Below are 25348 nucleotides of genomic sequence, written 5' to 3' on the forward strand. Positions count from 1 at the left end.
TCACCTGGGGCCCATATATATACACACATACACACACACATATATATATATATTTAACACAAGAGCCTATGTAACTTCTGAGTCCCTAATGGTCTGAGGTCACAGCTGGGAACATTGTAGGCTGCATTCATTTCAGCATCAGTCTACCTTGAGTGGCTAGGCAGGATACCTCAGCCTCCCTTTGGAGACTGGGGCAGTCCCTATCATCACTGCTGTATGCTAAGGACAAGCTCCTGGGAAGGCCCACAAGAGGGCTTATGATGATGTTCCTGATAAAAGTGTCCAGTGGTGGTGCAGAGAGGGGTCCATTAAAGGTCTAGGCCCAGCATGTTTGTGCAAGAATCCAAGGGTTCCCTGACTAAGGCCCCAGATGATGAGGTGGTGTGATATTGACCAAAAGGATCAGTATTAAGTGAGCCAGTCTCTTGCCCTTATCCAACTTTTGTAGTCCTCTCTTTGTCTGATGACCTTAGTCTTTCTTCCAGTTAGTTAAGCATTGAGTGTCATTTGTTTAACCCAGCCAGAATTGGGTTTTTTGTTACAACAATTTTTACATGATTTGTTTTTGGGGGCATACTTTCACACCTGAAAATATGCATTACACACTACCTCACTCACACACTACCAAAGAGCCTATCTCTCTCCTGCAAAGGACAGTAGGCTCCCTCCCCCTCTGATCACCTCATCTGCAGCTAGAAAGTCATTCTCTCCTTTGCTCTTTGTAGTCAGCCAATATTTCCCTTTCTTCTTTTAACTCATTTGGCTTATGATCTCCCTTTAATTCTATCCAAGTAGTAGAAAAAGGCAAGATTTCATCTTTTTTTATAGTTGAGTTGTATTTGTGTGTGTGTGTGTGTGTGTGTGTGTGTGTGTGTGTGTGTGTATTTTCCCAGTAATGATTTTATATGTTTGTTTAAATAGATACTTGGGAGTGGAATTGTATGATCATATGCATATCTATTTTTAGTTCCTTGAGAACTCTACATAGGGCTCAGTAGAGACTGGACCAATTTACATTCCTACTAGCAGTATTTAAGGGACCTTTAATGTCTGCACTTTTGGCAGTTCTTGTCTCTGGCATTTTTTTTTCTTTATTATTGATTTGATAATGGCTTACAAGATCATAAGATTACATGGGTATAGTTTCACATTGCCCCTGCTACCAAAGTGTTTTCTGGTCTTCTTGATATGAGCTATTTTCACAGGGGTGAGCTGACATCTCACTGTTCTCTTGATTTGGGCATTTCATTGTTTTTGAATTTTACAAGTTCTTTGTATTTTCTCCCATTTAGTTTAAATGTCTTTTTGTTCTGTTTGTTTCACTATGTAACAGCTTTTTAGTTTATTTTTTGTTTGTTTGTTTGGTTAACTACATCTGGAAAACCTACATTGTGAAGTGTTTTACCTATTGTTTCCTTGGATATATGATAATGACTTGGAGTCTAACATCCTTTGACTCATTCTGAATTAACAGTAGTGCGTAGTGTGAGATGGTAGTCCAGTCAAAATTCATAATTATTAAGACATCTATTCAGTTTACCAACGAAATCCATGTTCTCTAATGATTCTGATCCACTTACTCTTTAATCTCTAAAAACTTATTAGAATTTAAAAACTATAATGCTTTCTAAAAATAATAGTTTTTTAAGATTTATTTTATTTATCATCTATAAGAAAGGATTTCACTAGACAAACACAGAAAGAATAAATAACCAACACACCACTCCAGTGCAACGGTGGCAGGGATTAAACTGGAAGGAACCTCAGGCATGCAAGTCTGACACTCTGCCAGTTGAGCCATTTCCTCACCTTCCATAATTCCTTTTCAGAGAAGAAAATGGTTGCCAAATTTCATCCTTTCAATTTAAAATATTAAAAATAAATACTTCCACACTTTTATAAGTTTGTTTCCATTCCCTTAAAACAAAGACGCTATGTTCTGTGTCTTCAGTCAGTTGATAATTATTAACAGGCCACTCTATGGAGTCCTTTTTCCTAAGACACTGAAATGCTTCCACTGCTATTGTTTTGTTGGAAAAGCCATGACTGTTTCAAGCTAGGCTGTGTAGTGACAAGTTATAAGTGTTCCTGCTAGGTTGTCATGGCAAATGATTTGGGTCTGAAAAGAGGGTGGGGGCCCTCAGCTCCAGGAGCAGGACAGTGTGAATATCCCAAGGGAATAGAGCCTGTTGGTCTGTAGGCCAGCAAGGGAGCAGGGCAGACAGTGGGCCTCCCTCATTAATGAGCTACCAAAGATCATGACCTTTTTTCTGGTTTTCTATGCAAAAAAAAAAAAAAAAAAAACATCATGACTTCTCCAACCACCCAATAGCTGTTTATGCCTTAATAGTTCTACAAGAGGCATGCTGTCTGTAGGATTGGAATGTGTTAACTAGTCAGGTGTGGACTGATAAGGGTTCATTTTGTCTGCCAGAAAATAGTACTCCTGATAAATGCTTTTGAGTACCCTGTTAAATTTGCTGCTGGCTAGGGGTGGGTGGAACTCCATTCCAGAGTCTCCCCTCAGGGTCTCTTCACCTTGCTGTAGAGATTCCTGTGTGGCTTCCATCAGCCCTGTTGTCAGCAAGGTTCCAGATATTGTCAGGAAGAGTAACAGGACACTTAATTTACCAGGTTAGAAGACAGATTCCTGCCTTCTGTTGGCAGTGTTGCAGTGTAGGGTCATATGGGACCAAGGTGCTGTAAGTTTGTTACAATTTACCTTCTTTATTTTCCAGATTAAAGTTCCACATTTTAGAACTCTCTCTTCCTGATTGCAGTTTTTAGGATTTCTTACCTGATGAAGGTTGTTCATCTGGGTTTCTAATAGTAGCTGTGCAGCTTGTTGCACGTATTAGTGTAGCTTTGTTTTCTCTCTCCTGGTATTTTTAAAAAAAATTTATTTGTTTATTTTTTTATATTCTCTTTTTGTTACCATTGTTGTGGTTATTATTGTTGTCATTGTTGGATAGGACAGAGAGAAATGAAGAGAGGAAGACAGAGGAGGAAAGAAAGACAGACACCTGTAGACCTGCTTTACCACCTGTGAAGCAACTCCCCTGCAGGTGGGGAGCTGGGGCAAAAGGAGCAATGTTGCTTCACTTCTCTCAAGGAGAGTATTAACTGCTATGTATATATTGCATGCTGTAACACAAATAATTCTCTGAAGACCCCAACAATAACTAACCCAAATCAGACTCCCCCCCCCCCCCATTGTCTTCTCTACTGTTACTTTTCACTTGTCTGGGTTTTGGGGTTTGTTTTTGCTTGCTTGCACATTTGTTTTTGTCACCAGGGTTGCTACTGGGACTTTTTTTTTTTTTTTTAGATTTTATTTATTTATTAATGAGAAAGATAGGAGAAAAAGAACCAGACATCACTCTGGTACATGTGCTGCCAGGGATTGAACTCAGGACCTCATGCTTGAGAGTCCAGTGTTTTTATCTACTGTGCTACCTCCCAGATCACTTTTTTTTTCTAACATTTTATTATCTCTATTTATTTATTGGATACAGGCAGTCAGAAATCAAAAGGGAAGGGAGAGGGAGGTAGCACAGCGGGTTAAACCACATGGTGCAAAGCGCAAGCACAGGCACAAGAATCCCAGTTCCACCCTGTCTCTGTCTTCCTTCTCCTCTTCTCTCAGTTTTTCTCTGTCCTGTCCAACAACAACAAAGGCAACAAAAGGGGAAAAATGGCCTCCAAGAGCAGTAGATTCGCAATGCTGGCACCGAGCCAGGGCAATAACACTGGATGCAAAAAAAAGGGAGGCGTGGGGGAGAGAGAGGAAGGGAGACAGAGATACATGCAGCACTGTTTCACCACTCGAAAAGCTTTCCCCCCTGCAAGTGGGGACTGGGGGGACTCATACCCAGGTCCGGGCACTTAACCAGTGTACCCACCACCCCCTCGCCCTCCATTGGTTTTTGTTTGTTTGTTTGTTTGTTTGTTTTTAGATAGAATGGGAGAGACAGAAGAAAAGAGACATTTAAACAAACATCTACGTGATTTGTCCACTCCTGATATTAGTCAGGCTTTACTATAAATCTTTTTTTGTTCTGATTTCTTGTCAGCTTATTTATTTATTTTCATTTTGGATAGAGACAAGTTGAGAGGGCAAGGAAGAGATCGAGTGGGATAGAGGCACCTGCAGCACTGCTTCACCACTTGTGAAGCTTCCTTCCTCAAGTGGGGGTTGGGGGCTTAAACATGGGTCCTTAAACACTAATGTGTGCATTCAATCAGGTGTGCCACTGCCTGGCCCCTGTTGGTTTATCTAAGTTTTAAACTTTTATAACAAAAGTTTTTTTATAACAAAAGTTTTAAACTTTTATAACAAAAGATAAACATCTAAAGTAGGGTTTGTTTTGTTTTGTTTTAAAGTTATTTCATTGGGGAAATAGCATTATATAAGACTGCTATTGTGGGTGTATGGTTTTGTTTTTTTTTTCTTTTTTGTGCCTCCAGGGTTATCGCTGGGTCTCACTGCCTGTCTGCACTATGAATCCACTGCTCCTGGAGGCCATTTCTCCCATTTTTGTTGCCTTTGTTGTTGTTTGATGTACAGTTTCATATCCCTCCGTGACAGGTGTCTGCACGCCACACCTCCATCAGTTTGTTATCTTCTGGTACCACAGGGCTCTGGGCCCTCAACCCCTCCCACCTGCACCCTTTAGAGTCCTTGGATCTATAAGTACTAGACCATAGCTAAACTTTCACTCTGTGTCCCTTTTTGTGTTAAAAGTGGGGCTTTTACAGTAGTAAGTGGAAAAGATTTTATATTTTTTGATGAGTTGACTTTTAATTATTTCTCATCTTTGCTCCAAGACTAGCTGATAATTCAGAAATGGTCTCTGGGAAGTATTGCTGGTTTTTTTATGAATCCCTGGAACTTTCAGAAGCCTAATTGCTAAATAGATGGACCCATAAGTAACTGGAAGTAGCTGTGCACTGTCTAGGGAGCATGAGAAAGTCTGACATTCTGCGAAACAAAATATTTAATGACTCCCCCAGATCTATCCATGAGCAAAGCCAATCTTAAAGTAAGTCATCTTGTCTTTAGATTGTAGTCCTTGTGCCAGGGGTGTAGTTCACTCATAGAGCACATGTGTTGCAGGCCCCGAGTATGATCCCCATCACATCACATAGGCAAAGCATACAGAGTATTCTATCTAACAAAATAGCTAGTATATCTAATTTTAGTGGTTTATCATACACTTTAAACTGGATAAGACTTTAGTCCTGTGTATGTACGTAGCATAGTTATCAAAATATTGCACAAAATGAAGAAAAGATAGAAAAAATTAAAAAAGCTTTCCCTCTGAAGAAGATGGGGACCAGGGGCTTGAACCTGGGGCCTTGTGCACTGTAATATGTGCACTTAACCAGGTGCATGACCACTTGGCCCCACTTTATCTTTTTTAAATTGAAAGTATCAGGGAATGAATTCAGGATCTCATGTGTATAGCACTATGAGGCTGCTCACTCCAAACCCCTTACAGTGTGAGAGAGAGGGGAGACCTACCGCACCAAGACTTAAAGTTTCCTCATGCATGATAAAGCACAAACTACTGGTGAGCATCTCCCAGTCTTCTAGGTTTATATGTTTACTCTTCTGAGAGCAAGAGAGATCACAGTAGTGTTCAACTCTGTCATGTCTAAGTAGTAGTGCTGCTGATCAAACCTGCACCACAGGCATTCAAGTCCTGCAGAGCTGTCTTCCTGATCTCTTCTCCCAGTCCTCTCAAACGTCTTTTAACAGACTTTGCAGTAGCATTTCGCTAATTACAATGATGTCTTAACACCTAAAAGAATTGTCCTAAAATGAATGGAACTAAAAGTGAAGTAAGTAGGTAAAGGACAGCTAAACTACCCAGCGTTGTCACTCATATGTGGAATGCTGATAAATTAAGCAAACTTAACAACAACAAAAAAAAGTGACCAAACTGTCTCTTAGACTTTATGAAAACTGTGGTGTCTGAGGGCAGGGCGCTGTGCACAGGATTTTGATGGGTGTGCTGACATACACACGCCATGAGTGGATGTGAAACTGTACTTCTAAAAATCTTGCGATTTTGTAAACTACTGTTAAACCACTAAACTGAAGAAAATCATCCTTTGCAGGTGCAATATTAGGAATCAGTCTACATTGCCAAAGAAAAATTAGAGGCTTTTTCCTTTCCTTTTTTTTTTTTTTCTTGTGTGTGTGTGTCTGTGTGTTTTCCATTAAAATGTAGTCTGTAATTGACAGAAGTCTCTTCTGTAAGAAGAAAGGAAGGAAATACAGTAGGTCATTCTATTTAGGGACATTTCTTAAAACACTAGTCTTCCTGTTTTGTTGACAAAGAACTCAGATGTTCATCTTTTCCCTTTTGTCTTTGAGCAGGAAAAAGACACCAGGTGAAGCAGGTTCTCAAATTATTATTTCATACAATTTTAGGAAATTCTTCCTGCTGTAAGTAAATTGACTCTCAAAGTCTGCTGCCAAAAGGAAAGCCTTCATTTTCACAATGGGCCATCTGCTTAACCTTTTATTCTGTGAATAGTTTCTAGAAGGACAATATTTTTTCCTCCCTGGAAGACTTGCTATGTTCGTAACGTACTAATTTTCCCACTTGAATGGTTTCACCCCGTTTACGCTCATGGATTTTTAGTTTACTGCTTCAGTTTTACCCTCATACATGATACCCAACTAAGTCACAGTACAAATTAGTGTTCTTTTATTATTACGTAATTTAGGCATCTTTTTTCTCTTGTAGGGGCTTCAAAGGTACCAGGAGTTAAGTTAGTCTTACTAATGTATTTAACTTATTCATCCTCAAATTACTCAAACTTCTACTCTGGTTGGCAGTAGAGAATGATTAGTAAGTAATTGTGCTCTGTTCCCTTTAGAGCTTCTAGTCTAGTTTGTGGTACATCAGTGTTTGAACATTATCCCTTTTCTTACTTAGTCTGCTTTTATTTCATTTACTTTTTCCCCCCTTATGTCCTTTTGTTATTTTTTTATTATTATCATTATTTACTTATTAGAGACAGACAGGAATTGAGAGGGAAGGGGTTGACATTGATGCCTCCAGCCCTCCTTCACTATTCGCAAAGCCTTTACCCTGCAGGTGGGGACCAGGGACTCGAACCCGGGTCCTTACACACTGTAACGTGTGCATTTAACCAGGTGTACCACCACCCGGCCCCCTTCCCCCATTTCCTTTCCCCTTCCACAAATATCTATTCAGATATGCATATCTTTAGATATTTCTCCTTGAAGATAATATAATATTTATGAGTATTTTTATTTGTAAAACTTTTTTTTCCACAGTGCTGATTTTTACAGGAGGTGATTATTATTATTATTATTATTATTATTATTATTATTATTATATTTTTGCCTTCAAGGTTATCCCTGGGGCTCGGTGCCTGCACTATGAATCCACTGCTCCTGGAGGCCATTTTTCCTATTTTGTTGCCCTTGTTGTAGTTGTTATATATGTTGTTGTTGTTGGATAGGACAGAGAGAAACTGAGAGAGGAGGGGAAGACAGAGAGAAATATAGACACCTGCAGACCTGCTTCACCACCTGGGGGCTCGAACCTGGATCCTTAAGCCGGTCCTTGTACTTTACTCCATGTGTGCTTAACCCACTGTGCTACCATCTAGCCCCCGTATTTTTATTTGTATTAGAGATATTTTAGAACTTAGTTTATTCCCCCCTCCCATCTACAGTAAGTTTTTAAGTTCTAACCAAGTCCGAACCTCTGATCTGTATAATACCATTATCTGCAACCACCCACTTTCCTGTTCATCTCTTTTGCTTCCAAAATACTGATGGAAGGAAAACAGTGAGCACCTTTCTACATGTAATGTGACCTTAAAAGACCTGTGCAAGTGTCCGTTTGGAGGACTTTGCTGGGAGTGAAACTCTGGATCCTAGGTAAACAGAATGCTTACCACTCAGAAGTTCCTCTTTCTCCTATTCTTTACAATATTTTATATTGCTCAATTTTCTAATTCTTAATTTTTCTTGAGATTTGAAATGGCACTTCTTGAACTTCTCTGTTACTGGGTGAGATTGAGCCTTTCTTCCTATACTTTGGCAGCCTTACTTATTGTTCAAATTTGTCTCCATTTGTTCTCTTGGACTCCTTTATCTTGAGTGTACTTGCCACATTCATCAGCTTTTAGGTTGTTTCCAACTCTTGGTTATTATGTAAATAGTGTGAAAATTAACATAGGGGCATATATCTCTTTGAATTAGTGTCTTACTTTGTTTTTTCAAGTAAATACCTGAAAGAGATAACCAGATCATATGAAATTATGGTTTTCAAGTTTTTGAGGAAACTTCACACTGCTTTTCATAATAGTTGTGTCAGTTTACATTCCCACCAAAAGTACATAAGCAAGAGTACCCTTTTCTCATGATCTCCCATTACCTGTTGCCTGCTTTTTGGGTATTTAGTAACCATTCTCACATGGCTGGTGTAATTTTTTAACTGTTGTTCTAATTTGTATTTCCCTAATAAAAAGGTGGTGAATATCTTTTCATGTTCTTGTTCACCATCTCGGTGTTGTCTTTGGAAAAGTGTCTGTTCAGATCCTCTGCCAAATATTTCACTTAGTACTTTGCATTTTTTATTGATGCATTTTTAAGCTCTGTGTGTTGCATATTAACTCCTGTCAGCTGTCTGGTATGCATACATATTCTCTTCAGTAGGCTTTTTGTTTGTTTATTTGTTTGTTTTGAAGTGTATTTCCTTCACTGCAGAAGCTTCTTAGTTTGATGTTCCATTCATGTCTTTTTTTTTTCCACAAATATGATGACCATGTTTATTTTAACAAACAATTCATCCCTGGTCATTTACATAATGCTTATACACTAGGAGCTCAGTGAATGTGGCTAAAGAATAGAATCAAATCAGATCTACCATTCATACCTTTACTTTTCTTTCCAGAATTGTTATATACAACCCTGTCCTATACTTTTATTTTTTTTTATTTATTTTTATCAGACCTCAGCTCTGGCTTATGGTGATGCAGGGGATTGAACCTGGGACTGTGGAGCCTCAGGCATGAGAGTCTCTTTACATAAACGTTATGCTATCTACCCCTGCCCCCATACTTTTCTTTTTAAATGCATTTGTTTCTATTGATTTATAAGATTTTTTTTGGAGTACACTTTCATATTCATTTATTTTTACTTGCTTCCTTTGCCACTAGACTCTTCACACACATATCTAAGGCTGGTTTGTGTTTGTGTGTGTGTGTGTGTGTGTGCACATTCACACATATCTCAGTCTTAAATTCACTTTTGTATTTGTTATGAGATGATAGACTTTCTTTCTCATCTGGCATCGTTTCCCCAGCACCATGTATTAAAGAGATTTCCTCCCGTGATTGTAAGCTATTGTCTCTTTGTAAGTTAGTTGTCTATACATATGTGAGTTTATTTATAAACTCTTCAGTTTCCTCCCCACCCAGCCCAGCATTGTCTTACAGTTTTTGATGTACAGATTTTCCACTATAGTTAAACCTGTTTGAATTTATTTTACTATTGCTGTATACATCTTTTCCCCTAGCAGTAGGGCTTGATACGTAAATAAGTTTAAAAAGCTTTTTTTTCCCTTTTGTTTCCAGTTGTTATGCCTTTGGTTACTTTTCTGAAGTGATTTCTAGTATAAGGAAACAAATTGCTTACTATCCTTGTATTTTGGAGAAAAAGAAGTGCTATCAAGCCCCTGAAGGCATTTGTGTGAATATCTTTTTCCTGAGACTACACAATGGTCCCCGTTGCCCCCCCTCCCCCCAACAAAAAAGGAAGAAAGAAAGCAGTCAAAAAAAAGACAAGTGAAAAAGAAATACTGGTTGAACAAGCATTACTTTCTTGCTGTTCTTGCACTATTATGAGCTCATACTTTTAAAATATTTGTTCTTCACAGTATTTTTTTTTACAAGTGTCTTGTAGGCATTGGCCTCTTTTATTTATGAAGAGGGTCAGAAGGGTGAATAATTTGTCCAGGGTTACAGAGCAAATAAGTTCTGACTTTAAACCCTAAACTCTTATCTGTAAACATCTAGGAAATTTGACTTTCTTCCATGTTGGGCTTCATATTAAAAAAAGTTTTATTTTGGCCAGTAATTGCATACATGTACTTTAAAGATTACAGATTATTTTGGCCACTGGTTCCCTGGCTCAAATATAGGCTTCCCAGTATTCTGAGTCCCTGAAGCAGTGTGGTGGGATAGTAACAGATTATCAAATCCTGTCTCTACCTCCATTCCACTTAGTACAGTTTTGTTTTAGGACATACAGGATATTTTTTTGTTTGGTTGGTTTTTTGTTTGTTTTTGTTTTTGCTTGTTTGTCTTCCTTTTTGAAGACTAAATGTCTAAATGTCAGAACACACAAAGAATACATAGGCAGGGGCCAGGTGGTGGCAATTCAGTTGAGCACATGCTATTACCATGTGCAAGGACCTGGGTTCAAGTCACTGGTCCCAGTCTGCAGGAGGAAAGCTTCACAAGCGGTAAGGCAGGGCTGCAGGTGTCTGTGTCCCCTTCTCTCTCAATTTTTTCTTGACTCTGTAAACACACACACACACACACACACAGTGCCTGGCAAATACTTCATAAATATTTAGTACTGCTACTGTGTATGTGTCCACTGCACTTGGTACAGCTTTGTTTTAAGACATACAGGGTGTTTTTTGTTTGTTTTGTTTTATTTCGCTTGTCTTCCTTTTTGAAGACTAAATGTCATAACACAGGGGCCAGGTGGTGGCACATTCAGTTGAGCACATGCATTACCATGTACAAGGACCCAGATTCAAGTCCCTGGTCCCAATCTGCAGGAGGAAAGCTTCACAAGTGGTAAGGCAGGGCTGCAGGTGTCTGTGTCCCCTTCTCTCTCAATTTTTGCTTGTCTCTATCCAAAAAAAAAAAAACCACACACACAATGCCTGGCAAATATTTCATAAATAGTACTACTGTATATATGCCATTAAATCTCTAATCTTTCTTGAGATTCTAGAATTTTCACTTGAAGGGTGGGGGTAGATGGCATGATGGTTATGCAAAGAGACTCTCATGTCTGAGGCTCCAAAGTCCCAGGTTCAGCCCTCCATAGTGCCATGAACCAGAGGTGAGTAGTACTCTGGTTTAAAAAAATGGGGGTCAGGCAGTAGCACATGGGGTAAAGCGCAAGGACCTGTGCAAGGATCCTGGTTGGAACCCCCAGCTTCCCACCTGCAGGGGGGTCACTTCACAAGAGGTGTAGGAGGTCTGCAGGTGTCTTCTCTCCCTTTCTGTCTTCCCTTCCTCTCTCAATTTCTCTCTGTCGTATCCAACAACAACAATGGGAAAAGATGGCCACAGGAGCAGTGGATTCGCAGTACAGGCAATCAAGCCACAGCAATAACCCTAGAAGTAAACAACAACAACAAAAAAATCACTTGAGTTACAAGGAAATTACACTAAAGATATTTCAAACTTCCTTTTTTATTTTATTTTTTATTGATTTTGCACTGGCTTGAGACATAATATTTTAGAAATATAGTCACAGTTGTATACCTCAGTGCACCTACCAACCATGGCATTCTTGTGTTATTGTACAAGATGGAACCCTATCCACCTATCCCCTGTCCCTTTCCTCTGGTGCCATAACTTTTAGTCTTGAGTGTCAGTTTGCAAGTTCACTTATTTTAGTGTATTTATTTAAAAGAGAAAGAGAAGGAAGGAAGGAAGAAATAGGAGAGGGAGGAAGCGGAGGGAGTGGGGGATGGAGAACCAGAGCATCACTCTGGACTTCAAGTACTGCACCTCCTCCCAGGCTGCCAGTATCACGTCTTTAGTGATCTGGTATCATTTCACTGAGTGTGTACGTCCCATAACTTTTTTTTAAATATTTTTTATATATTTATTTTCCCTTTTGTTGCCCTTGTTTTTTTTTTTAATTGTTGTTGTAGTTATTGTTGTTGTTATCAATGTCGTTGTTGTTAGATAGGACAGAGAAATGGGGGGGGGAGATAGACACTTGCAGACCTGCTTTACTGCTTGTGAAGCGACTCCCCTGCAGGTGAGGGAGCCAGGGGCTCGAACCGGGATCCTTATGCCGGTTCTTGTGCTGCACCACCTGCACTTAACCCTCTGCGCTACTGCCCGACTCCCTGTCCCATAACATTCTTTTTTCTTTTTTATTTATTTATTAATTCCCTTTTTATGTTATTGTTGTAGTCGTTGGATAGGACAGCGAGAAATGGAGAGAGGAAGGGAAGACAGGGGGATAGAAAGATAGACACCTGCAGACCTGCTTCATCACTTGTGAAGCAACTCCCCTGCAGGTGGGGAGCGGGGGGGGGGGGGGGGGGGGGGGGGTGGCGGCGGCTGGAACCAGTATCCTTACACCAGTCCTTGTGCTTTGCACCACATGTGCTTAATCTGGTGTGCTACCACCCGACTCCCAACTTTCTTACCCAGTCATCTCTTGATTGCCATTTAAGTTGATACTATATTTTGACTATTAAGAGTTGGGCACCTATAATTTACCTATAAAAGGATGACTGTATCCTTTATTTACTGATTACCAGAGCATTGTTCAGCTCTGGCTTATGTTGTGATGGTGGGGGTTGAACCTGCAACTTTGGAGTCTCAAGACACAAAAGACATTTTGCATAATCATTGTGTTGTCTCCCCACCACCAGCAGCAGTTATATCCTTTTGAATTGAGTGTTTTTTATATCTTTTAGACACATGCCTAGGAAGTGCATATTAAAGCATTGTAAGATACTACCTCCTATGTTGTTATTTGTGAGGAGAAAATAGCAACTTTGTATTACTTTCATATTTTAGTTATGCTATGAGGTTTTATTACTGCTATTGAGACATGTCAATATAGTATTTGAGTCTGTTTCTTGATAAGAAAGTATCTCTAGAACGATATCAAAATCTGATTGGGAAAATGCTTAATATTTATTAGTGACAACCAGTAGAATTTACTAATGTCTTTGTTAATATCCTCTGTTATATGAGAATGCAGAATCTATGTGTAGTGATTAAAACTTTTGCCATCTCTCTCTCTCTCTCTGTCTCTCTCTCTTTTTTTTTTGTTTCCAGAAGATGAATAACCTTTCATTTAGTGAGCTGTGTTGTCTCTTCTGCTGCCCACCCTGCCCAGGGAAAATTGCTTCAAAATTAGCATTTTTGCCACCTGATCCAACTTACACACTGATGTGTGATGAAAGTGGAAGCCGATGGACTTTACACCTATCAGAACGAGCAGACTGGCAATACTCATCTAGAGAAAAAGATGCTATTGAATGTTTCATGACTAGAACCAGTAAAGGCAACAGAATTGCCTGCATGTTTGTGCGTTGCTCGCCCAATGCCAAATACACTTTACTCTTCTCACATGGAAATGCTGTTGATCTTGGTCAGATGAGCAGCTTTTACATAGGACTGGGATCTCGGATTAATTGTAATATATTCTCATATGATTATTCCGGATATGGTGCAAGTTCTGGGAAACCAACAGAGAAGAACCTCTATGCAGACATAGAAGCTGCTTGGCTTGCCCTCAGAACAAGGTAAAAAGTTACTGGGAATAGTTTTCCACATGTTTAATAGTTAACTAGCATGTTCTTTTAATAATAAAAATAGAATAAAAGCTGTTTTATAACATATCTTAGATTACTAAATAGAGATTACACTTACCAGTATATACCTATATCGAATGAAACTTCTAAGTTGTAATTTGAAATTATATAAAATTGTAAAGAAAGTTTTTAAACGCCCTTTGGATTTATATGTCATATACTTATATCAAGTTTTCAAAACTTTTTATTTTTAATTATTAATTAATGAGAGAGAACACCAAAGTATCATCTGATACATTCAATTCCAGGGACTGAACTTAGGACCTCATGTGTAAGAGCCCAACACCTTATAATTTTTTCCCTTAAAAAGGTAACTGCATGTGTGCATGTGTGTGTGTGTGTAGAGAAGGGGTGATTTATTTATTTTGCCAGAGCACTGCTCAGTTCCAATTTATGGTGGTGCTGGGGATTGAACAGATTGCCAGAGTCTCAAGCACTATAGTCATTTGCATTATCATTGTTTTATTTCCCTAACCCAATAGATAAGTTCTTCATAGATAGGTTTTTCTAAATAAAATGTGTTTCTGTTTCAGTATTTAGGGATGACTGTTTTTCTTATTCTTGCTTTTACTTTGATTTCTAGATTCAAAGTTTGAAGAGATGATCTCAGGTGAAAAGTGACAGCTCATTAGGGCCAGGTAGAGGTGCACCTGTTTAAGCACACACATTACAGTGCACAAGAACCCAGGTTCAATCTCCTGGTCACTACCTGCAGAGGGAAAGCTTCATAGGTGGAGAAGCAGGGCTGCAGTTGTCTCTCTTTGTCTCTTTCCCTCACTATCTTAAGTGACAACTCACAAGTAAATTTTCTTAATGTGTGAATTCTTTTCATCTTTTAAAATTTTCATAACTTTTTCCTATTTTAGCTTGTATGTGGGGCAGGGTGATGGCGTACCTGGTTGAGTGTACATGTTACAATGTGCAAGGACCCAGGTTTAAGCCCCCAGTCTCCACCCTTCAGGGGGGAAAGCTTCATGAGTGGTGAAGCAGGTCTCCAGGTGTCTCTCTTCCTCTCTATCTCCCCCTCCCTCTCGATATCTCACTGTCTCTATTAATGGCTGTATAACTGCTGTTGGTAGTAGGCATAATCCTTTTTAGAAAATGCCTCTAGAACTATTTACCTCTCCAAGTTATATAATAAAACTTGCTCTCACAGCAGAGTTTTAAATATGGGATTTGAGATAAGTACCTACCTGTCAAAGTCAGGTAGTTGCATTTAATATATAAACTGTCAGGAAAATGTGATAGTTTTTAAATAACAATTATCAAGCTATAATTTACATAATTTACCCTTTTAAATTATACTTCAGTAGACTAGTGTTTAAGGATGCAGAGTTAAAGCAGTTGGTTTTTATTATTAGTGTTTCTAAGTAACACATACACACACCCCCAAAAAAAGTAATATAGTTCAAACAAGACAAATGAGTACCCATTGTGTGTAAAGAACTTTCATTTAGTTAAGTGACCAGCTTTACTTTTTCTTAATCTAAACCTTATCTTTTTTGGTGATGGTGCCAGGGATCAAACTCAGCACTTATTTACATGCAAAGTTTGTGTTGTATTCCTGAGCTCCATCATTTTCCTTATATAATTTGCTGTGCAGGTAACTCTTAGCTACCAGAAGTAACTGCTATTTGACTTTTAAAAGTAGAAAGGCATACTTAAAAGCCTCTCTGTAGCTCCTAACCCCACATCCATTCATTACACTTGCAATAACTTACAGTTGGGACAGTTAGGATATAGAGAACTAACAATCTTGCAACATACTATATGTATACAATATACTGACTTGTGTGTGTGTGTGTGTGTGTGTGTGTGTGTGTGTGTGTGTAGCCTTTTTTTTAAAGAGTAAAAATAATGCTTGTGGAATTTTAGCATGAAGTCTTTTTTACATAGAATTCCATAAACATTTTCTTTCATACTGAACCCAAAATATGTTTGAAGGAATTAGAAATTAGTATGTGTAAATTTAGTTTTGGGAAACTTAACTTCTCTGAGCCTTTCTTTCCTCATCTGTTTAATGAAGAAGTTGAGTTACACAATATTTTATAATTCTACCATTTAATAAAATATGTGTATTTATAACTCATGCTTTTTATTTTCTTGATGAAAGTAAAAAGTCAGGGTATAAGTAATCAGGAAGTAAAAAATAATAAGCTTCAGTGATAGTAATTGCATTATTTTCTTTATCAAAATAATTAAATAATCATAGTAACCCCAGTTTCTGAACTTCTTACTGTATATCAAAAAGATGAAAGGCTGCTACTCACTATTTGTGTGCCATAACAGAAAAAGTATTTTAAGTAAAAACTCTGGATATTTGGTTCTAACTATAGGTTTTTCACTAATTTACTGTGATTTTGGATTATGCTCAGTAAGCAAATAGAGTAGATTGGATTGGCTTCTAAAGTCCTATTAGCTCATGCTATCTGAAATCTCTTGATTGCTTTTTTTTTTAATTTTTTTTTTTTTTTTAAAAACCACAGTGCTGCTCAGCTCTAGGTTATGGTGGTGCAGGATGTTGAACCTGGGACATTGACGCTTCAGGCAAGAGAGTCTCTTTGCATAACTATTATGCTATCTACCCACTGCCCAAATTCTCTTTTTTAATTTTTATTTAAAATTTTTTAATTATCTTTATTTATTTATTGGATAGAGACAGCCAGAAATCGAGAGGGAAGGGTGCAGTAGAGAGAAAGAAGAGACCTGCAGCCCTGCTTCACCACTTGTGAAGCTTTCCTCCAGGTGGGGACCAGGGACTCGAACCTGGGTCCTTGTGCATTGTAACAGGTGTGCCACCACAAGGCCCTCCCAAATTCTCTTAATTCTGTGGGTCCTTTCATGCTAAGTTGACAACTGCCACTAAAACCTGTAGTTGCCACCAACAGCACTGCTGTTCACCTAATAACAGCCATAAAAGCTCAAGAGTTGTACTGATAGATGTTTGTTTTCTTAAAGCCTTCATCCCTGTGAAGTATGTACAACTAAATAGTTCGGGGGGGGGGGTTAGGTTATGGGGGAGCTTTGCTAAGTTTATATTTAGAGGTAATCAGGAACTGATGTAACCAGTATCTGGAGTATAGCCAGTGTAGTACTAATTGGACAAAAACTGGGGAAATATGTTTCTAACTGGATAGTTCAGATGGTTTCATGTCCCAGAGAGGGAGAACAAGGGTTTTATATTGATTTTTCTTAAATCTTAGTACACTTAGCTCTGCCATCTTTTCAGAAGGTTTTACTGTTGTGCAAATAACCACTAGCTATCAGAAGTAACTTCATTTAGCTTACAGTTGGGACAGTTAGGATATAGAGAACTAGCAGTCTTGCAACAGTCATACAGTATGTTGAGTTCATATATATATATATATATGAACATCCTCTTTAAAGACTCTTGAAATTTTAGGATGAAGTCTGTTCATAACTGAGCAGTAAGATTTGGATTTCTCATGTGTTTTATTTTTTTCCGCTGTAAATCCATTCTCTACAAGTAAGATAAATTTCAAAAACTGTCATTTGCTTTTGGCTTAAATGACAAATTATTCTGCTTGTAACTTTATGTACTAAAGATTATTATTACTATAATGTGTTATAAATTTAGTCAACTTTATGGTACGTTGAAATGCATAACAGTTAAATAAATATATTTCTTTAGATTGAAGTTTAACTCAGCATTTATTCTTCTAAAAGATGTGGTTGAAGCAGATTATATAATCTCAATAAAAATTTTACTGTAGTATTAAATATGATAGAAATTTAAATAACAACTGTTAACATTTTTTTCACTCTAAGCTATTCTGTTAGAATACTTATTGTGGGATGATTAAATACTCCATACCAGTCTAACTCTCTGGTGTTGTTTTTAACCTATGAACTTTGTAGATATGGCATTCGCCCTGAAAATGTGATTATATATGGCCAAAGTATAGGGACAGTACCATCTGTGGATCTTGCTGCTCGATACGAGAGTGCTGCTGTTATTCTTCATTCTCCTTTAACCTCAGGAATGCGTGTTGCTTTTCCTGATACTAAGAAGACTTATTGTTTTGATGCATTCCCAAAGTAAGTATCAGTATTCAAAATGGTTTAGTTCCAGGAAATCAGAGGGTGACTTTTTGTTTGTTTCTTTATTTGTTTTCTTTGTTTATTGCCCTAACAGGTATTCATGATAACAGTTCATTCAACTCTGAGCTTCTCTTTTACATATAATTTATGTAATTAAAAGTGTGGGGAAAGGGTGGTACCACAGTAGATAGCATAATGGTTATGTAGAGCCTCTCATGCCTGAGTTTCCCAAAGTCCCAAGTTCAGTCCCCTGCACCACCATAAACTAGAGCTGAGCAGTGTTGTACTTAGGAAAGAAAAAAAGTGTGGAGGGCAGAGGGAAGTAGCATAATGGTTATGTAAACATACTTTCATGCCTGAGGCTCCCAAGTCCCAGATCCAATCCCTCACATCGCCATAAGCCGAGCTGAACAGTGCTCTGGTTTAAATATATATATATTTGTTTGTAGACAGAGTGGTAGTGACAGAATAAAGTGTTTGAATACTCCAGACAGTGACATAATATTGGAGATAAGAATGAATTTAAGAAATAAAAATCGGAAAAGCCAAGTGTCAGACTGAATATGAAATAACAAAAGAACTGGAATTTAATTCCCAAATTGATGACTTGAATTGCAAATATATAAGATGTCACTCAGACACAAAGTAGTAGTAGTGCGAGAGGAACCAGTAGAAGGGGAAAATGCAAGTTTGCATAAAGATGAGTGGATTGTATCTAGTGGCATCTAAGTTGCAAAAAAGATGAATCCTACATGACTAACAAAAATATTGACCCCCACAAGTCTGCAGACATGCAGTAGAGGGCAAATTTGAAGGAAAGGTTGCTTCTCATAATTCTCAAGATGGTTTTGTAGTCCCTACCTGCTTTTCTTTATAGTTGGAAAAACTTGGCCTATTTTTCTCAAAGGGAAGGAGAAGGCAGTAGAGGAGAAACTTGCAGATTTTAGTGTTATTCTCTCCCAATTGACAGCAAATACAAAGGATCTTTTGTTCTTCTTAAGAATAATAAGGGTCATTTCAAAAAAAACTTTATTGTAAGGAAGGGGTTACTTTCTTTGGATATTTTGTAACCTGTGGGATTTTTTTCCCCAATATTTACTTTGGGTTTATTTTTGTTTTAAATAATCATAGATTGAAAATTACACTTGCTACTGCTTTTGTCTAGCTTAATGGTAGGAGTGATAAGTATTTGGGGTAATGCAATTGCCAGCTTTAAAAAATATATTTATTTTATACTTACATACTTAGAAATATAGTAAGTCTATTTATAAATGTTTACTTCTGGAGCTCCAACAAAAGGAGTAGCATGAATAATTAACTTGAAAAAGATCATACATTTGTTTTAATTTCCCTTACTTTGACTATTTGGCAGAAAATCATATACCTAGGCATTTTTTTCCTTTAAAAAATGCAGCCTTGATTTATTTCATTGATGATTTTCAAGGTTGTCCTCATCTTACACTTTTAATGGCAACTTGCTCTCAGAAGGTCTTTTTCTTTTTTTAACAAGTTATTACTTGGTATGTTTCTTCACCGTCTTGCTTTCTCATCCTAGTTGCATAAGATTGTTTTCAACTGGGAGTCTGGGCAGTAGCGCAGCAGGTTAAGTGCAGATGGCACAAAGCACAAGGACCAACATAAGGATCCCATTTCGAGCCCCCGGCTCCCCACCTGCAGGGGAGTCGCATCACAGGCAGTGAAGCAGGCCTGCAAGTGTCTGTCTTTCTCTCCCCCTCTCTGTCTTCCCCTCCTCTCTCCATTTCTCTCTGTCCTATCCAACAATGACAACAACAATAATAACTACAACAATTAAAAAGGCAACAAAAGGGAACAAAAAATATTTTTAAAATAGTTAAAAAAAAAACAAAGATTGTTTCAGCTGTCTTCTAGAAGTGGTGAGCTCCTTTGGTGTCTGATTATTTTTGGCTGTCTACTCATATGTAAAAGGGAGGACTGGGGCCAGGTAGTGCCTCACCAAGTTGAGCGCACATGTTACAACGTGCAAGAACCTGGGTTCAAGCCCCCAGTCCCACTTGCAGGAGGAAAGTTTCACGAATGGTGAAGCAGGTCTGCGGTCTGCAGGTGTTTCTCTATCTGTCTTCCTCTCTGTCTCCCCATTCCCTCTCGATATCTGGCTGTCTCTATCAAATAAATAAAGATAATAAAAAAAGAAATAAAAGGGAAGACTAAAGAGCTAATCTGAAGCTGTCATTTTAGGAGTTGGGATGGAAGAGAAAAAATTAGTACAACGTTTTAAGTTGGCATATACAGTCAAAATGGCTTGGTTTTCATTCTTGCGATCTTGTCTCTCTGTGCCAAAAAATCAGCATTGCAGTAAAGAGAAGTAGGGTATCAATAATCATTGAATGATCTCCTCAAAACAGAAGTAATGGAATTTACCTCCTTAGATAGTCTTAAAGTAGGGAATATGTGAAAAACAAGTTATGAATCTTATTTCAAATCCAAGAGATATCATCTCTTCTGAATTTCCTCAAAGATAATTCAGCTGTTTGATATTTTATTTTGCTATAGCACAAGAAAATTTGATTTAGTGCCTTTTCAGAGTTATTGATTTCTTCCTTCCCTTTTCTTTCAGCATTGACAAAATCTCTAAGATAACCTCTCCAGTATTAATAATTCATGGGACTGAAGATGAAGTCATTGACTTTTCACATGGCCTTGCATTGTTTGAGCGTTGCCAAAGGCCTGTGGAGCCTCTCTGGGTCGAAGGGGCAGGTCACAATGATGTGGAACTTTATGGACAGTACCTTGAAAGGTTGAAACAGTTTGTGTCACAGGAACTGGTAAATTTGTAAAATATTCTTTAAATTTGCATACTGGGTTTTTTTGTTTTGTTTTTTGTTTTGTTTTGTTTATTCTTGCTGAACTGCACTCTGGTGAATAGCATAAAACCTGAAGGTTTTGTTTGCAAATCATGTCAGTTGCCTTCATAAATGTACAGGTAATGATTTGTTAACAGACTTAATGAAGGTTTTAATTACCAGAACTACAAACTGGAAGTAACAGTATCATGCAGTCAAGCTGTGTAATTTATATTTTTTCTGTGAATTTTTTTTAAACATCAAGATGAGTACTGTATAAAATTTTGATTCTATAAAATCAAATGGTGTGAAAGTATTGCCAAATGCTTTTGCATATCAGAAAAAAATTTATAAATATTTTTAAAACATCTCAATGCACTAAATCTCCTGGTACAATGTAATAACCTTTCAGTAAAAAGCTGTACATCTAAAATTATTCAAGTACTCAAAAACTGTATAAAACCTTGTGAGTTCACTAGATGACCTAAGCCCTGTTGTACAGGTATAGAAGTTTAAATGGTAATTTTATTGTAATATACATTTTTCTGTATTTTCTGGCTATCATATATTTTATCCTTTAAAAAATTATGTAAGTTTTAATTTTTATGCCCTCTGTTGATTTACCCAACTAGCTACCTTGTAAATGAGAAGTCATCATAGCATTGAAATTTGACTAGCTTTTGATTTTTAAGTTTGGTACTGTGAGGCAACTAAAGATTTTCATTTTAGTTATTTAAGAGGAACTTAGAGCTTAAAAGAATGATTTTGTATGCAATGTTGTTTTAATTTTTACTAATCTTGTAGAATGGCAGTACTCTTCATTATAAGAAAACCTGAAAGTCCATTAGATGTTCTTCAAGACCACAAACAGACTGGCTATTTGATCCCTTTTCACTTGGGCTATTTTAAGAATAGGATCTTTTGTTCTGGATAACTAACTGAGAATTTCGTGGATTCACTCCTGGATGCAGAAGATAAAGAAGATGCTTAATTCATAACTTTTCTATTAACCAATGTAGTAAAAAAAAAATAAAGCTCACACACACACACAAAAACAAAAAAAACTAAGTTGCCTTTCCTTGAATGAATCCTGCCTGAATAAAGCAATGAAAGAAAAATAAAATTAACGGTATGTAGTCTAATTTGTAAATGAATGAATATTGAAATAATATACACTGTGGATATATTTTAAGGCCTTATGTAGTTTTCATTGTTCTGCTTGTCCTGTGGTTATGTCTTAAGACTATAGTATATGATTCTCTTCAAAGTATATCAAGTATTGTGAATGCTTTGGTTCAGATGTGTCAAATTAACAGTAAAACAATATACCACTCATCTGTGCTTGTTTGCCTTCTTCCATACTCCCCGCCTGCTATGGTAATGAAAAAAAATTACCATTCATCTTCATAAAACATAGTTCTGTGATTTTCTAAATTGTATCATGATTTATTTATTTTAAAGAAGGTTTTCCTTCCCAAAATTGTCTTAAACCCTATACACTTCCTTCTTTGTACAACATGCAGCCTAGAATTTAGCTATAAGTATTTTCTTTAATTATTGAAGAAAATTAAAATGTTGGCCTTGCTAGTTCAGTATTTGTTCAACAAGCATTTATTGATTGTCTTAAAACATACAAAACCCTATGCCAGGTAGCCTGGCAAGTTCTGTGCTCTGTGTATGTTTTAAGACATTCAGTAAATGTTTGTTGAACAAATACTGAACTAGCAAGGCCAACATTTAATTTTCTTCAATAATTAAAGAAAATACTTATAGCACAGAACTTGCATGCCTAAGGTCCCCAGTACCTTGTATGCTAGAGTTAACCAGTGCTCTGTTTTCTCGTGCTCTCTCCCTCCCTCTCTTCCCCTCTCCCTCTCTCTGTCTCTTTCTGTCTGTCTCTGTAAATAAGGCCAGAGAGACAGCATAATAGTTATGCCAAAGACTTTCATAAGAGCCTGAGGCTCTGAAGTCAGTCCCAGGCATCACCATAAGCCAGAGCTAAGGTCTGTATCTCTCTGTAAATTAAAATAATATAGGGCCAGCAAACTTAACTCACTTGAATACTGTGCTACTTTGCCATATGTCCACCTTGGGTTCTAGCCCAGTCCCTACCATGTTGAAGGAAGCTTCAATGTTATGCTCTCACTCTCTACCTTCTCTCTCTATTTAAAAAAATAAATTTAATTAAATAAAATTTTAAACTAAACACTGTTTAGTTTATATAAAATGTTTTAAGTAAAAAATTTTTTTTTAATTTCTTTTTTCTTTTGCCACCAGGGTTATCACTGGGGCTTGGTTCCTGCACTACTAATCCACTGCTCCTGGTGGCAATTTTTTTTTCCATTTTATTGGGTAGGACAAAGAGAAATTGAGAGAGGAGGGGAAGATAGACACCTGCAGACCTGCTTCTTCTTCTAGCGTTTGCCCTTCTTCCGTAGCCAGTCAACAGGTCAGGTTGAAAGCTGTCAGGAGCTGCTTGTTGCTGGCTTTGAAAGTGACTGGGATCCATGTGGATTCAGTCGGCTAGGAAGGATCGTCAGTTTCCCCAATGAATGGGTACTCACGGGATGCACCACGAGAAGGTCGATCCAATGCATCCCAGACCTGCTTCACTGCGAAGCAACAAACACCACCCCCACCCCCACCACCACCCCATTCAGGTGGGGAGTCGAGGGCTTGAACCGGGATACTTGTGTGGGTCCTTGTGCTTTGTACTATATGTGCTTAACCCAATGCGCCACCACCCGGCCCCCTGTAAATAGATTTTTTATTTAAAAATATACAAGGACAATTTGTAATGACCTATGTCAGTTAATCTGATCATGTCCTCATAAACACAACAGCAGAGTGAGAAACTATGTAATTGTACAAATTTTTTTTGGATAAAAATTAATTGGTAGCAGGTAAAGAGGTGTTTTTTTTTTTTAAAGATATTCCCTTTTTTTGCCCTTGTTTTTTTATTGTTGTAGTTATTGATGCCGTCGTTGGATAGGACAAAGAGAAATGGAGAGAGGAGGGGGAGAGAAAGATAGACACCTGCAGACCTGCTTCACTGCCTGTGAAGTGACTCCCCTGCAGATGGGGAGCCGGGAGATCGATCCTTATGCCGGTCCTCGTACTTTGCGCCACGTGTGCTTACCCCGCTGCACTACCACCCGACTCCCAAAGAGTATTTTTGTAAGGGAGGCCCAGGGCAGAAGGACAAAAAAGATTCCCACAAAAAATAATTTAAACAAAGCTTAGATGACTAAGAAATAACCAGTCATGGATGATTCAGGGGAAACATTCCCTTCTTTGAGAACTATGTATGGGAGCATACAGGAAAGACAGCACAATTAAAATATAAGAAAACTGGCCAGAAGTCAAAAGGATAGGATGACATAGGGGTAAGGTCGGCAAACTAGTTGGGCAAAATTATGATGCATTAGCCTACAGACAATAGAAATACGGAGCTCCATTTGTCAAAGATGTATGGAAGAAAAATAATTGGGGAGCTTAGTTTGCCTGGAATGACATTTCTGTTTATAAATTAATGTTATCATGGAACATTTAAAAATTTGTTGTGGAGAATAACCTCATATAGAGTGCTGGCCAAGCCACATCTACAATATTAATTTAACTTAGGCTATAGAGGCTAGTCACAAATTGGCCAAATATCTCAGAATTTGCTCTCAGAATACCATAAACTGGACCTTATAAATTAACAAGGATTATATGACTAAGGGATAATAGCTGTCTTTAATAATAGTTGTCTTATTTGAAAGACATTTTGTAGTGTGTGTTTTTTTTCTCTCAAAGCAGAACTACGTGACAGTTGTAAAATGGTAGGTTAGAGTATAGAGTAAAAAAAAAAACTAGAAGCCAGGAAGTAGCACACTGAGTTAAGCTCACATAGTACTAAGCGCAGGGACCCATGCAAGGATCTCTGTAAGAGCCTCCAACTCCCCACCTGCAGGGAGGTCGCTTCATAATCAGTGAAGCAGGTCTTCAGGTATCTATCTTTCCCCCTCTCTGCCTTACCCATCTCTCTGTTTCTCTCTGTCTTATGCAACAATAACATCAGTGGAAAAAATGGCCACCAGGAGCAGTGGATTTGGGTCCCAATGATACCCAGGAGGCAAAAAAAAAAAAAAAAAAAAAAAAACGAAGTTGTGGACTATATTTTTCATTCAGATTTCTTCTAACCTACTCAGAACATCTACTTGAACTGTGACAGACAGCTGTTATGGGAGAATTGAATTCGTTATCAAACCTATACTTTCTTCACTGACTTAAAACCGTGACCTGCAAGTCACTTCTCCAGTCTAGAGTCTCTTCATTAGAAATGAGGTTGGAATGATTGATAGTCAGTTGCACTCCCATTATAACAGGAAAATCTCTACTCCACTCACATTCGATGAAGCATTAACCTTTAACCTCGACTGTAAAGTATCCTCAGGCAACGTTCTGAAACTTGATTTGTGCTGACCCTATGCTGCAATTGGATGATTAACAGCAGCTCTGGGGACTTGATCAGCAGTGTATATCTTAAAATATAAAAATCACAATAAGAACTTTCCTAAACTGACAACATCCACGATACTAATTTACCCGTTTACAAATTCTACATAACCCCCTAAAAATATTGAGCAGTAGTTTCTCTTTTAGTGATTTTGCTAGGTAATGAGTAGATGCTGTTCACTTTAAGAAAACTTGATTGATTTTTTAAATTGTGTACTGGTATTATCACAAATTCTGTGACAAAATTTTAACTTTTTTATGAACATAGTTGGAAAGCCAGGTTAAATGATAAAATCTTAAAAGAACTTAGATAGGATATAACCT

At 37.7% G+C, this 25348-nt stretch overlaps 1 protein-coding gene across 7 annotated transcripts in view; it reads left to right on the forward strand.

The window, feature by feature from the left end:
* The window catches only part of ABHD17B (abhydrolase domain containing 17B, depalmitoylase), a 48318-nt gene extending 26459 nt beyond the window's left edge, over window positions 1-21859 (forward strand). For 6 of the 7 annotated variants that reach the window (XM_060199688.1, XM_060199683.1, XM_060199685.1 and 3 more), the window contains 4 exons: window positions 13102-13571; window positions 17520-17699; window positions 20299-20506; window positions 21329-21859. In XM_060199688.1, coding sequence (XP_060055671.1) covers window positions 13105-13571; window positions 17520-17699; window positions 20299-20506; window positions 21329-21361 — 888 coding nt within the window. In that variant the 5' untranslated portion in view covers window positions 13102-13104 and the 3' untranslated portion in view covers window positions 21362-21859. Of the gene's footprint in view, window positions 1-13101; window positions 13572-17519; window positions 17700-20298 lie in introns of all 7 variants that reach the window. The other variant, XM_060199689.1, reaches the window with a different exon arrangement.
* The last annotated feature ends 3489 nt before the right edge of the window (window positions 21860-25348 follow it).

Source organism: Erinaceus europaeus, chromosome 10, assembly GCF_950295315.1.
Source record: "Erinaceus europaeus chromosome 10, mEriEur2.1, whole genome shotgun sequence".
Lineage (NCBI taxonomy): Eukaryota > Metazoa > Chordata > Mammalia > Eulipotyphla > Erinaceidae > Erinaceus > Erinaceus europaeus.